At 43.3% G+C, this 15,288-nt stretch overlaps 2 protein-coding genes across 11 annotated transcripts in view; one reads left to right on the forward strand and one right to left on the reverse strand.

Annotated features, from left to right (window-relative positions):
- Positions 1-12,486, forward strand: part of CRACD (capping protein inhibiting regulator of actin dynamics) — a 149,183-nt gene extending 136,697 nt beyond the window's left edge. For 4 of the 6 annotated variants that reach the window (XM_060278801.1, XM_060278802.1, XM_060278799.1 and 1 more), the window contains 2 exons: positions 2,542-2,701; positions 4,523-12,486. In XM_060278801.1, coding sequence (XP_060134784.1) covers positions 2,542-2,701; positions 4,523-4,544 — 182 coding nt within the window. In that variant the 3' untranslated portion in view covers positions 4,545-12,486. The remainder of the gene's footprint in view (positions 1-2,541; positions 2,702-4,522) is intronic. The other 2 variants (XM_060278798.1, XM_060278797.1) reach the window with 2 other exon arrangements.
- The window catches only part of AASDH (aminoadipate-semialdehyde dehydrogenase), a 47,245-nt gene continuing 36,908 nt past the window's right edge, over positions 4,952-15,288 (reverse strand). For all 5 annotated transcript variants that reach the window (XM_035112316.2, XM_035112319.2, XM_060278807.1 and 2 more), the window contains 4 exons: positions 14,868-15,031; positions 14,116-14,241; positions 13,296-13,427; positions 4,952-11,439 (listed from right to left, as the gene is read on the reverse strand). In XM_035112316.2, the coding sequence (XP_034968207.2) occupies positions 11,050-11,439; positions 13,296-13,427; positions 14,116-14,241; positions 14,868-15,031 (812 nt within the window). In that variant the 3' untranslated portion in view covers positions 4,952-11,049. The remainder of the gene's footprint in view (positions 11,440-13,295; positions 13,428-14,115; positions 14,242-14,867; positions 15,032-15,288) is intronic.

The raw sequence follows: 15,288 nt of genomic DNA on the forward strand, positions 1-15,288 counted from the left end.
TAAGACAACCCCCCCACTTTTCCAGTTAAAATATAGAGTTTGGGATATACTCGCCGTATAAGACTACGCAGAAGTGATTCCCAATGCTGCGCTGCCCATTTCTGGGGCACCGGAAACCGCTTCTGCTCGGACATGCACAGAAGCGATTTCTAGCTTCTGGGCATGGGCAGCACGGCAACGGAAATCGCTTCTGCACATGCCTGGACATGCGCAGAAGTGATTTCCGGCATCTGGGCATGCCCAGAAGCTGGAAATTGCTTATGCGTGTGCACAGATGCCTTTTTCAGCACCACTCGGTTTAGCGCGGTGCAGCGTGGGGACTTGCCGAGCAGGCGGCTCAGTGACCGGGCGGCTCGTGGCCGGAGAAATGGCCTCCGTGGGCACAGCGCTGCTCCTGGTGAGTGGATTTACCGTACTTGTACAGCGCCGCCCTTGCTGCTTTCATACCGTAGGGATGCGGCCGCGGCCATTTTTGAGCTCCCCCCACCATATGCGGCATCCGCAGATTCTCCAGTCTGGTTATACCCAGCGTATAAGACGACCCCCGACTTTTGAGAAGATTTTCCTGGGTTAAAAAGTCGTCTTATACGCCAGAAAATATGGTACTAACCAACAATAAAGACAAAGTCTAGATTGAGGCAGGCTCAGTTTACCTTCCCCAGTGATAACACTGAACATTTTTATAAAATACAGTATAAAATGGAAGAAACCCACATACCGTGTTTCCCCCTTTTTAAGGCGTAGTCATAAAATAAGCCATAGCAGCATTTCTAAGCATTTGAGAAATATAAACCATACCCCGAAAATAAGCCATAGTGATAGGCGCTGTGTGGAAGAGAGCACTGAGCTCCCCGAGTCAGCAGCAGCAACGCCGGCCGCAGCAGTGTTTGCTGAGTCCTTTCTTGCTTTTGGGACTTGGTTACTGTGCTGGCTTGGGATGGTGTGTGTGCAATTGCTGTTGCTGCTTTGTGTTTTTCAGCTGGATTCTCTGGGTTCTAAGCACTTCCCCCGTTTGTTTGCGAAGCAGCACTCGGCTGCAGCCCCTGCCTCTCCCGGCGGCTGCATCGATCCCCAGGAGGCTGCATTTGATCGCTATCTCCTTTTCTATTTCTTTTGTCTTTGAGCACCCGGCCCCGCCCCCTCTCCCCTTCGTGGAATGAAGAACGGAGTTTTAGCAGCATTTCCTCATTATAAAAAAAAGGTCAGGAACTTTTACTTTAACCTCAAAAATGGGATATTTCCTCTCTCTAAAAACAACTCTGACCTGAACACCAATAAAACGGGGGTAGATCACCTCCAGTTTATAAATCCGCAAGTAGATCGCAGTCTCCTGGAAGTTGGGCTCTATACTTTGGCTGATTGCAAGCCTTTGCATCTTTAAAAAACAAAAACCATGCGCTTCTCAGTCTTAATTTTCCTTTAATTCATCCCCCTATACCCTCCTCCAACCATTGCCTCCTTCCATTCCTTACCCCCCTCCCTCTCTCCCCACTTCCCTCACTCCTGTGCGATCTCATTTAGTCATATACTTGCTTTTTCTGTTGTGTTGTCTATTTTATATTTAATATTACCCTTTATGATGTTATTTTTTCCCTTGCGATAATTATTTATTTTTTATCTTTAACTAACTTTCCTTTCCATATTTTTCCATATATAACTCAACACTTTCCCATTCCTTGTTAACTCTTTGGATAGAGTGCCCCCCCCCCATTATTGTTGTTAATTTTACAATTCCTGGATTTTTTATGGAACCGAACAGCTTGGGTGCTTCAGAATGTGCCTTCTGTTGCTACAGGGCTATGGGGCTTCACTATTTGACCCCCCCCCCAGGTTGGGATTTTTAAAGTAGTTCTGTGGGTCCCAGGGCGCAGAATCACCCCCGATCCTTTCCTTTGTCTAAACAGACCTCTTCCCCCCTGACTTTGGAAGGCTGTGCTTCAAGGGTGATACCAGGGGTTTTTTAAGACCTGCGCCTCTTAAGGATTGTTACGGTCCATAACTTCCATTGCTTTCTACAGGGTTGGGGGTTTAAAGCACTGCCACCCCCACCCCACCCTGCAGGCGCTCGGAACTGGCAGCGCCAACAACGCGCCCAGCAGCGCGCAGAAGAGAGCACCGAGCGTCCTGAGCCAGTGGGTCCCAGTTGTACCAGCACTTTTTTAAAAAAAGACACCCCCTGAAAATAAGCCACTGTGTGTTTTTTTGAGGGGAAAAAGTTATAAGACGGTGTCTTAAAAAAGGGGAAACACGGTAGCTAGGGCACCATGGAGGAGAGGGTGGTTATTCCTCAGAAACACCTATAACTCTGGCTGTTATGAATTATTTTTAAAAGGAATAATACACTTCAGCTATATCTCCCTTTTTCCAATTCAATCTTGGGCAGGCCTTTGAATTTTGCTGTGAAATCTTGCTCTCTCCAACTTTCTTGCATGCCTATTAAAATGCCTCTCCTGCCACACTGAACATGCACATGACAATGTTTCTGGTAAGTTTCTGCCATTTTACTTTGCAGTGATGGAACTTTTTCTTTTTCTTCATTAGCAGTGGAGATCTCAGATTCTCTTCCACCGTCACCCTTGACTAAAGAAGTCACCAAGAGATTCTCCACGCCAGAAGCTAATCCGGTGTCGACAGAACCTGCCTGGCTGGCCTTAGCCAAGAGGAAAGCAAAAGCCTGGAGTGACTGTCCCCAAATCATTAAGTAAACGATACTGGTTTTGCTCTTTTTCTGCTGTTTATTAATTGCTCTCTCCTCTTTATTTGTATTTTCACATGACAGAACCAACTGGGACAAAAATAAGCGCATATCCTGAAGGATGAAGAACATTTTTAACAGTTTTCCTGGCTCACTGCAGATTTCACCTACATTTTAGAATCTTTTGCATCAAAAATCTAGGGACTATGGAATAGAGGTTTAGGCACAAAGCTCAAGTTTCATCTCTTGAAAGCATATGGATGTAATGTGTTAGGGGTTCATACCACTTTAAGGATCGGTGCCGAAATGTTCCTGAATTTTGGCTCTTATGGTATGGATTTCCATCTGTGGTTGTTTTTTTTAATATGTTGCTGCAAAGCAGATATTCCAGCCACTTAAGCTGCTAAAATGAATGTAATGCACATGTTGTTTCCACTTTTGAATAGAGAAAGTAATACCATTTACTGATAAATTTATAAATCTCTACTGATTCTACAGGATTCTGGAAGACCTGCCTTAGTAGTAGTAAAGAGAGTATACTATGATTACCTTTTCTTAATGTTGCAAATAATTTATGGATGAATTTAAAATAAGTTTAACTTGTGACTGATAAAAGCACCAATACGCCCAGTCCTACCATAGAGTTTGCAATATAGTAGCGTCTCTCAGTTTGGAGCTAGTAACCGAGTTAGCTCTCCTGTAATGAGAACCCATCAAGATATTTTCACAAATTCAGTATTTTGTTCTAAAAAGCTTCATTGTGAGAAAAATTGCCTTTATCAGCTGCTTCTAACTGGAAATATATATATATAAATAATTAACATGCTGAAACAGGGTGGCATCAAATATGCCTTTTCCTGCAATGATACTCCAAACCATGCAGAAGCTCTTATGCAAAATCCATGACAATATTTTCACTGCCATTGTGTGCAGAAGTAAGCTATACTGGTAATATATGGTAATCATCTTTCAGTGATTGGTAGCACAGCACAGATAAAAATAGGATTAAACACACATGTGAAGGCAGGGCGACCACAAACACTAATCTTTCAAATTATACATACCGGTAATTTAAATATTATACAAAAACCCACTTAGCCATGTACTGTAACTATCCCTATGCCTAAATGGTTGCATATTAGGAACCCAAAATATTAACAAAAGGAGACATGATTCCAGCTTTGTGAAAATGGGGAATTTTTGAACTGCAGAAACTAGACTGTTTGGACTTCGTTCTTATGGACCTTAGATTGCATATTCTCAGGAAAATAATTGTTTTCTGTACTTAATTAGCACTTTGATTTTCAACATCTGTGCCAGCATATCTGCATGTTACGCTGGCAGAACATGACTTCAGCACTTTTGTTAATGGCATGTTTTAAAAATATGTAGTTACTGTTAGATACTCAGTACAGGAAGTCATAGAACAGACTTCAGATTGTAAATCTGGCTAAAGAACATTGCAGGGATAAGTGTACTTTATTTGCATGTAAGTCTTACTCCCCTTTAAATCTTTCATCTCTAAAATGTGGAGGAAACAGTGATGTCTTTTTATGGTTACTTTTAAAATTGCTTCAAATTCAAGGATCACCAAATAGGTCTACAAGGTATGGAATTCAGATTGTTCCAGTAGATACGAACCGGTTTAAACAGAACTCCAGTTTGCCTGGTTTGTGTATTCTACAGCTAATGGGGTCTTCTAACTATTCCACATAAAACTAGTTATATTTTTAACGCCCCTTTTGTTTGTAAGAGACAAAGGTGCATTTTGCTTAACTAATGGCTAATTCAACAGGATCCCTCATAGTACCACATTTGTTTTGCCAGAATGGAAGAACTCGATAATTAATCCAAGGAACATTTTGAGAACTGCAGTTCTGCTCCAGAGTATATTTTTAAGGCAGCAGATGCTGTTAATGAATAGGCATCCTACAGAGGAAACGAAAGGTCAGTTGTGTTTCTGTAAAATTGCAAGCACAAAGGGGTTTTGGCAGTTATGTAGCTGCTATACAAAGGGATGTCCATGTGGTCATTGGGCTATCAGTGTTGTTTTTGGTTTCATATTTAAATTCAAACCATAAGCGTTCGTAAATAACCCATCAATTTCAGGATTGTTAGCAGCCTTTAGGGTTCCGTGGGAATCCAAGTTAATAAAGAGCCAGTTACTTGAAGAATTGAAAACAGCTTATATGCATCCACTTAAGCGGCAAAGATTTCTACAGGTATGTTGAGGCTTTTTGTTTAACCCATGGCACAAACCCATATACCTACGTAATACAAGCACAGATTGGGCTCCTTCTGGCCAGCAGGGGCATGATGGGAAAAGTCTGTTTGTGGATGTACATCGCATGCAAAACTTACTGGTGACCCTCCTTTATTTTAGAGAGAGGTAACCTGCTGACACCAGGAAGAGCTCCTGCTGAATGTGGGATAAGTAGCACATAGTTCAGCCTGTATACAAAGAAAGTACAGGCCTGCCTTGATTGGTGCAAAAGCCTCTTGCTGGTGGTAGAAAATGTTTTTTTTAAAAGCACGCTTAATCTAGTAGTGCTTAAACCTGGAATTGCATAAACTGCAATTACAACTTTGTTTCCTCAAATCCATTTCCAATAACTTTTGGGAACAGGAGAGCAGGAAAGGGGAATGTGGGGGTTGAAAACCGAAGAGTTGGGTGGGATGAATACTAATTTTAGGGGGAAAGGTGCTACTTGCATGATAAAGGGGGGGGAAGACCTACCAAATAATTCTAGACACACTGTTAGCATAGAGCGTATAGTGAGTAAATAGTTCAAAAGCTTCAGAAGCAAAGTGTTTTCAAGCATAAGGGGGGGTCTAGTGTACGAAAATAGTATTCGGAGGCTCTGATCCAGAGAACCAAGGAAACCAGAAGGCTGTGCATCCCCTGCTGCTGTTAAAATGTTCAACAGGAATACCATCAGCATTGATAACCCTGAGCATACTGTAGGCAGTAAGGGACACCTGGACTTAAGTTGGGAGGAACCCACTTTCCCTTCACTCTACGCATGATCAGGGCATCAGAGTTGATGTATTGGTTACACTGCAAGGTGTGCTGCCCCTGCAGATATTTCCCCAGTCATTTGATGGGGAAGGGGGGTGTCCAGTGCAGCACTCTGTTGCATTTATAGGAAGGGGGAGATTCCCATTTCCACTCATGAATCAGTATCTGGATCAGAGTTGAGGGATATGTACAATATTGTTTTGGAAACATTTTTAGAAGCCTATATTTTCAACATTGTCATTTCATGTAAAGTCAACTTGAAAATTTTGCACTAAATACCAATGAAGTGTTACTTTGCTTAAGCTCTGTCACAGCCTTTCTACTGAACAAACATGACATTTATTCAAAACACTTAAAAAAACTGATCTGACCACTATGTAGAATATGGTCTCAACTTTTGGTGGCAGTGGAGTAACTTATATACAAAAGACTTAAGCTATAGGAAGTTAATCATATCCAAGTTCTGTTGAAATTAATAGGGCTTAACTTTGTTGCATTGATTTCAACAGGAGTTGGGCATCACTAACGTTTGGGAACAAAATATTATTTCTGAGGTTACAGATGCTTAACCTCTGTTGTTCATATAGTGGTGTATAAAATTATGAACAAATGTACAATTGTGGGGTTTTGTTTTGTGTACTTTTTTAATTTTTCAAATGTTTTAAAGTGCAATTGTTTCTTATACTAATGTCATTTTAATTCATATTAAATTATAATCTGCTGAAAGTTATCAGAAGATGTACGTATTCATTGTCTTTTTGTTACAAATGTCAGGTTTATCTTTTAAGGAAAGCCTGAATTGCTATAGGTATCTAATTATGTGTTTTTACCAACAATACAACCTAAGTAAAATGATCTATGACTACGGGATATATTAGTGCAATTTCTCTTTTTGGTTTTTGATCGTCAAATTTTAATGTAAATGGTTAATCATGGAGAATTTGTTCTATTTCAATAAAAAAAAGACAAGTGTTTATGTAGCTATGAAAGTACTTTTTATTTATGTTCTCATTTATGGGTTATTCATTACTGCTTGTTTTTTTTTAAGGTTACATGAAAAGGTTTAACAAGAAGTTCGTTCCTGTTGGTGATATTTCAGGGGAAAAACAGTGAGTTGTACTCCCATAAATGGAACATTCCCTACCCACCCCATCCCCCCACCCTGTATGGCCCTAAAATCTGCTTAATGGGTTTGGAGGACTTAGAAGCAGATTAGGATGGCATAGAGAGTTAGAGTGAGGAAGACAGGAAAGGGAAGTCATTAGATACCTCCCTGTGATCTTCACACAATAATTCATCCATAACTGTTAACAGCACCCTATATGGAGGTCGATAAAAATTGTCCTGTATCTATGCGTGATCCTTATAGCATGTAATAGAAAGAGCACATTGTTTCACAAAATTAGCGCTTTGATTTTCAACATCTACCTGTTTTCTGGAACAAATGTAACTTCTGTTTTGTCATTTGCACATTACAGAAATGAGCCAAAGCAGCACTAAGTGTCCTGCCAGCTCAAGGATTCCTGCTTAGACAACAGGGCTTTCCCTCTCTTCCCCCCACACCCCTCAATCTCCTCTGGTGCTTCCCTTAACCCTCTGAAGCAAATTTACAGAGGTTGCATGTGTCTGTGCGGGGGAAGAGGCGGCAGGGAGTCCTGTTGTGCAAGCAGTGATCCTTCTGCTGGTGGGACACTTATACCCACACATATATTGGTTTTGCAATATATGATAAAAAGTTAAACAGTGAACCCTTGAACCCTATCAGCTCATACTTTCCTGCAATATTCAGTACTTTTCTATCACGCCATCAGTGTTGGGGTTGATGCTGCTCTCAAATAAAAAGCTCAAGCCATGTTTTCGAAATGCTTTGTATAGGAAATCCATAATTTCAAATGACACTTTCTTAAACATTATATGCTGCCTTTTGGGGGATAAAAGTTATTCCACATTCTAAAGTGCCCTGGTAAATATAGTATGGCATCTTACACAGCCATGATCAGTACATTTTAATATATTAGCCACTGATGACCATGGCTATTAAAGTACACAAGTAACTGTTATGTCAGGAAGCTGGGGTTTAAATTAATAGATGTTTTTACACTGTAGGCAAGGTTTTCTATTTTGTACTAGGCCTGGGCAATGTATTAATATCAGCCAGGGCCAGATGACGATGGCTGCTTCACCTGGCAGTATACTGCGGGTGTCACCAGCAGGTGAGCTGCAGCAGACGTTTCACCACTGGGTGAAGCAGCCATTGCGCTCTGGCCCTCATACTGCTGACAGAGGAGCAAGCTACATTGGCATGTAGCTTTGTTCCTCCCTCAGCAGCCAGCACAGGCAGATGGCTCCTTTGAACTTCTGGGGTGCGTGGCTGCCCACCCTTCAGTGGAGGTGGGGTTGGGGTTCCATTACACTTGGGGGTGAGCGGGTTGCCTCTACCTCCTGGGAGAAAGAGGTAGCTCGCTGGGCTTCCTCAAGTGTAACAGAGCCCCCACCTCACCAAAGCCAGAGGTGGGGGTGGGATGCCTCCCTTATAATAATAATTTATTATTTATACCCCGCCCATCTGGCCGGGTCTCCCCAGCCACTCTGGGCAGCTTCCAACAGAAAAATACAACACAATAATCTATTAAACATTAAAAGCCTCCCTGAACAGGGCTGCCTTCAGATGTCTTCTAAAAGTCTGGTAGTTGTTTTCCTTTTTGACATCTGTTGGGAGGGCGTTCCACAGGGCAGGCGCCACCACCGAGAAGGCCCTCTGCCTGGTTCCCTGTAACTTGGCTTCTCGTAGCGAGGGAACCGCCAGAAGGCCCTCGGAGCTGGACCTCAGTGTCCGGGCAGAACGATGGGGGTGGAGATGCTCCTTCAGGTATCCTGGACCAAGGCCATTTAGGGCTTTAAAGGTCAGCACCAACACTTTGAATTGTGCTCGGAAACGTACTGGGAGCCAATGTAGATCTTTCAAGACCGGTGTTATGTGGTTTCGGCGGCCACCTTCAAAGGTAGCCCCACGTGGAGCGCATTGCAGTAGTCCAAGCGGGCGATAACTGGAACATGCACCACTCTGGCTAGACAGTCTGCAGGCAGGTAGGGGTCTCAGCCTGTGTACCAGATGGAGCTGATAGACAGCTGCCCTGGACACAGAATTAACCTGCGCCTCCATGGACAGCTGTGAGTCCAAAATGACTCCCAGGCTGCGCACCTGGTCCTTCAGGGGCACAGTTACCCCATTCAGAACCAGGGAATCCTCCACACCTGCCTGCCTCCTGTCCCCAACGAACAGTACTTCTGTCTTGTCAGGATTCAACCTCAATCTGTTAGCCGCCATCCATCCTCCAACCGCCTCCAGGCATTCACACAGGACCTTCACTGGTTCTGATTTAAAAGAGAGGTAGAGCTGGGTATCATCCGCATACTGATGAACACCCAGCCCAAACCCCCTGATGATCTCTCCCAGCGGCTGCATGTAGATGTTAAAAAGCATGGGGGGAGAGGACAGAACCCTGAGGCACCCCACAAGTGAGAGCCCAGGGGTCCGAACACTCATCCCCCACCACCTGAACGCGGCCCAAGAGGAAGGAGCGGAACCACTGTATAACAGTGCCCCCAGCTCCCAACCCCTCTAGACGGTCCAGAAGGATGTTATGGTCGATGGTGTCAAAAGCCGCTGAGAGATCCAGCAGGACTAGGAAGCAGCTCTCACCTTTGTCTCTAGCCCGCCGGAGATCATCAACCAGTGCGACCAGGGCCGTTTCAGTCCCATGATGAGGCCTGAATCCTGACTGGAAGGGATTCAAATGATCCGCTTCTTCCAGGCATGCCTGGAGTTGTTCAGCAACCACTCGCTCAATCACCTTGCCCAAGAATGGAAGATTTGGCCATATTAGCCACATCTAAAGATGGTTTTTTAAGAAGCGGTTTAATGACTGCCTCTTTCAGCGGGTCTGGGAATACTCCCTCATAGAGGGAAGCATTTACTACCCCGCGGAGCCCATCGCCCAGCCCTTCCCGGCTCGCTTTTATTAGCCCGGATGGGCAAGGGTCAAGGAGACAGGTGGTTGGTTTCACTCGTCCAAGCAGCCTGTCCACATCCTCGGAGGTAACAGATTGAAATTGATCCCATGAAACATGACTAGACAGAGCTCCAGCACTCTCCCGCCCCGGCCCTGATCCCACGGTGGAGTCTACCTCCCTCCGAATCTGAGCGACTTTATCTGCAAAAAACTTTGCAAAAGCATTACAGGAGATATTGGAGCCCTACCAGGCCCCGATGACGAAGGTGGTTCGGATAGATTGCGAACCACCTGGAACAGTCAGGACCAGACTTGGAGGCAGGGATAGTCCTCAAACAACGACTAAGTCTGCCTCCTCGGTAATGACATCGTCTGGTCTTAGCATAACTCCTCCTCCTACCCATGATCACTGAGATCCGTTGTTCCAGTGCACCCCCCCCCCTGTGGAACCTGCCCCAGCCATTTTGTTGGCTGGGACCCACTCCCAGGCAGCCCTGACCCCTCCCCTTAAAAACAAAATAAAACCTATATATAAAAAAATACAATAAAACAATACAAACCAAAAACAGAAAATTACAAAGTAAAATTAAACAAACCCAAATTAAACAAATTCCCAACCCCAAACAAACATCCGATTTAAAAAGGTGAAAGGAAATAAAAAAGCATTTAAAAACATTTTTAAAAGAACTCTGCGCTGTGCAGCAGCAGCAGCAGTGGAAGCAGTCCTTAAACTTTTCTGTTCAGGGGCACATGGCTGCCTGCCCCTCAACAGACATTGGGGTCCCTGAGCAGTGCAAACAAGTTGCATTGTCCCTGCCCATGAGGCACTGGGGTGAAAGCGCCTCAGCTCCTGCAGTGAGAGCCGCAGAAGTTTTACCCCACGCCTCACAGGCTGGGGCCAATGTGTAGCCTTATCAGCCTTCAGTTTACGCGTCAAGCTAGCAACTTCTAGCAGCCTTGAGTGAAACTATGCGTCAGGCATAGCAGCTGATAAGCGCTTCTGTGTTCCAGACAGGGCCAGCTCATCCGGCCTTGATTGCACTTTGACACACAGAGGCATAGAGGCAAAGAGGAAAGCATTTTAAGCAAGACATCCCAGGGCTACAGTCAGAATTCATACAATGCAAGCAATGCAAACTATAGGATCAGATCTAGCTCAATAACACAATTGGCAATTCTCTCCCTACAAATGCAGCTTGTTTCAACATTGAGGTGTATCTTCAGATCAGAATGATACATCGTGATGTTGAAAACCTAACATCACCCAGCCCTATTTTGTACAAGCAAAAGTAAAAATACCAAAAAGGGAAATTTTAGGCACCTTATTTGGTTTTAGAAACACATAAATCAAAGCAATAAAGATAGTTATTTCTACAGCCTACAATGATCGTTGTTCCCCATACAACAGGAGATGAGAAAACTTCTCCTGGAAGCTTCTCTTCACCTTCTACCAAGCCAGTCTTGGCATTCAAGATCCATATTCTGCCATCTGTGGATGCCACTGCGAGAAGTGTTTCATCTTGTAAGGCATGATGATGGAAAACGAATGGAATTGCATATACAGTTGAAGTTGTTTCAAATTTCCACAATAAATTACCTTCCGTACTACAGCAGTAAGTAAAGTTGTCATGGGATCCAAAAAATATATCGCTGGAAAAATGTGAAATACATGGCGATGAAAAAATTGGTCCATTGCTGGAAAACTTCCATTTCTGCGTGACAATATTGAGAAGTTATTGAAATTTCTATTAGTGTCACCAATCAGCCACATGTTTTACTTCTGTCACAAATGAGTACCTGCCTCACAAATAACTTTACAAATTATACAATTTGAGGCCTAATCCAGCAGACCCACCTTTTTCATTTCACCCACAACATTCATTAAGATATTCAGTTGCAAGTCCTCAATTGAAACCTAAAGTGACGCACCTCCAGGTACATGCATGTGTGAATTAGGGCTTGAAGATGAAGTCACAGAGTCCAACTAGAAAACTCAAAAGTGATAGATACTCCCAAGAACTGCAATTGATAGCAAAAGCAGTTCCCCCCGTACAAAAATAAAATAAAGTAAAAATAAAATAGTAGTAGTGACATCCTCTCACCCCACTGAGCACAATGCCCAGACTGATCTTGAGAGCAAACAGAAATGCTGTAGCTATGGATAACTCACACAAACTAAGTAGATGCATGTTTCAGATATGACTAAGAGGCAAAATTTCTAGATGTCCTAGAACAAGTTGGTCTTGGAACCAAGAACTAGGGAATTGACCTTATACTAAATCCTAGGTGGACCCAAGGACTTTGGGTGAGATGGAAGTGTTGAACTGACTAGAAACAGCAAAGACAGCGCTTGCGAACTCCACATATATGTAAAGAGACTTCTCAAAGTTCTAACAGTTCTTGGCTCCAAGAAGTATCAAAATGCACATGTTGAGATAAATTATGCTTATAAATACATATTTAGGTATTAAAACCAAAGGTTAAAGCAGAACAGTCTTATGGACTAGAAAGAGACTGAAACGACAATCCAGTTAGGTTATCACTATCAGCTCTAGTAAACTGGTAGAAAGCATTATCAAGTGTGCAATCCTATACAGATTTACCTGGAAAAAGCCCCACTGAACTCAATGGGACTTGCCTCTGAGTAGACATGTATATGACTGCACTGTGGGTTTTGAAAAATCACGTGGCTTCTGCAAAGCCACTAACCGCCTGGAATTTTTCAGCTCTAATCTGGAAGATACTGCATACATCAACTTTTTAAAAAAGAAAAAGGATGGCTTCCTGATAGAAATGCTACTGGGCTCCACTGCCTGAAAGAGGAATTTGTCTGAACCTGCTGCAATGGTGGTGGTAACCTGCACCAGCTGTGGGCTCTATGGAAGTAACCGGTGGACCACATTTGGCTTGTGGGCCAAAACTTCCCAATCCTTAGTAATGTGATGTAAAGGTAAAGGTAAAGGGGCCCCTGACCATCAGGTCCAGTCGTGTCCGACTCTGGGGTTGCGGCGCTCATCTCGCTCTATAGGCCAAGGGAGCAGGCGTTTGTCCGCAGACAGCTTCCGGGTCATGTGGCCAGCATGACAAAGCTGCTCCTGGCAAACCAGAGCAGCGCACGAAAACGCCGTTTACCTTCCCGCCGGAGCGGTCCCTATTTATCTACTTGCACTTTGATGTGCTTTTGAACTGCTAGGTGGGCAGGAGCTGGGACCGAGCAACGGGAGCTCACCCCGCTGCAGAGATTCGAACCGCCGACCTTCTGATCAGCAAGCCCTAGGCTCAGTGGTTTAACCCACAGCACCACCTGGGTCCCTTAATGTGATGTACTCTGGTGCAAAAATGACATGAAGGCAATAGCAGACATGCCTGGCCCCTGTGTGAAACAGGATGCTGGGCTAGATAGAACTTTTCTCTGCTCCAGTGTGACTCTATTACATCTTAACTTGTGAAAAACAGATTTACATAACACAAGCTTCATTGGGCCAGTATGGATGCTAAAAAGAGTGAATTGAGTTAAATCTAATCCAAGTTTTGAAAACAAGGAAAGAAAATAAAGACAGGTGCTTACCTTTTCTCCAAAGTGGCTAAAGCAATATAAATTTCCATCCACACATCCTACACATACACAGTCCTTGTTGCAATGTGGTGATGAGAAGATCGGTTTTCCGCAAAAGCTCTTCCAGATTTCGTTCCCCGTAATCTGAAAATGCATGCATGAAAGGTATGGTTTTAGTGCATCCCAGGGCTTCAGCTAATGGGAAAATGAAGCAGCTGGCCAAAGACATAGAAGTATCTGATACTAGGAAAACGAAATAACATTCTTCCTTTAGCGTCTGAGTAGCTGCTCCTACAATGAAGATACTTCATTCTTCTAATTCCAATCCATTTGGAATTTGTCACTAACAGTATGAGGTAAAAGTGACAAATGCAGTAACAAGTGAACTAGCACAGTGCTCCGTGTTTCCCCACTTCACAGGCCCCAAGGTACATATTCTGCCATAAAATGGGAAGAACATACAGCTGAAACAAGGCAATGCCATCAATCAAGTTAAGCAATTAGGGATGGTTCTCCTGTACTAGTCGCCACCTTACAAATCACATAACTATACAAGAAGGGAAATGGTTCTGAACTAAGCCAATGGAATTAAACAAAAAAATAGCTTTTTGATTCCCAAATAAGTTCTGTTTGTGATGGTGTTTCTTGTGGTGAGTGTATACTAACACAGCATGCGTTATCAAAACAGAGTATGGCGGCTCCTCAGGATTATTTCTCTCATCTCACTGTCTTGCAAGCTGCTGTTGCATTTACTATTACCTCTCCCCACCCTGAGTTCTTAATTCTGCATTTGTATTATTTCTGGACCATAAACAGCAATAAAGTTACATACTGGATTTACAGCTAGCAGGAGCCCTCCAAGTGTAGCAACATACAGGTGATGTGGTAGCAGATTTAGGTGAGGAGAGGAAAATACAGCTCCAGCTTCACTGTGTAATTTCCAGACACACTCTTTCTTCTGTCAGCATAACAGAAAGACAAATGCAAGTTAATGATTCCATTGCTCAACTAAATGTTAAAGTGCAATACACGGTTTCAAAGTGGTACAGTGCTAGCATGTGTTCCACTGTGGATGAATCTTTGTGCTTAATTGGGATGTTACTTATACCCAAAGTTGCACCCAGTTCATTATTACTATTCAGAACAAAAATAGGGGGTTCACAGTTCTACCTCATAAACGGCATTAGACACATTCAGCAGCAGTAGGCAGATAACTGCTAACTGTTCAGCTAAAATGGGGTGGTGTTGCATGCCATACCGACTCTGTTGGGTGGTAACAATTGTGGAAATAGTGGTGTGGTAAGAACTTTAAATGGCTAAGGTGTTAGGGTTGTAAGCACCAAATAAGCTGACCACATTTAAAGCAGGTCTAACTCTCTGGGATTTTAAAAAGCCCCTAACAGCTGACGGTTTGTAGCTTTCAGTTTCTTGTGGAGCTTGAGCTACATTTTACTAACTTAAGACTGCAATTCTAAATTAGCTAGAAGCTCCACTAAAATCTAAGGGACCTGCTTTGCGCTATATAGATATTAGCTATAGGAGGCATTTTCATTATTTATTGGCCTAACATTCATGACTACTTACATAAATATCTAAAGCATATACATGACCGTCATGAGATCCAATGAAGACTACTCCTGTGGAAGGATCCACAGCTGGAGAACTTTTCACCGCATCCTCAGTTGCAAATGTCCAGTGTGTTTCCCCATCACTCCTTCTGAGGACATATACCAACCCATCATAACATCCTGCAAATAATCACAGCCACAGAAAGCAGATATACAGTGGAACCTCGGTTTATGAACACCTCGGTTTATGAATTTTCGGTTTATGAACGCTGCGGACCCATCTGGAACGGATTAATTCACTTTCCATTACTTTTAATGGGAAAGTTCGCTTCAGTTTATGAACGCTTCAGTTTATGAACAGACTTCCGGAACCAATTACACCCATGTTTCAGTTTATGAACGCTTCAGTTTAAGTACTCTGCGGACCCGTCTGGAAC

The sequence above is a fragment of the Zootoca vivipara genome, chromosome 9 (assembly GCF_963506605.1).
Source record: "Zootoca vivipara chromosome 9, rZooViv1.1, whole genome shotgun sequence".
NCBI classification, from domain to species: Eukaryota; Metazoa; Chordata; class Lepidosauria; order Squamata; family Lacertidae; genus Zootoca; species Zootoca vivipara.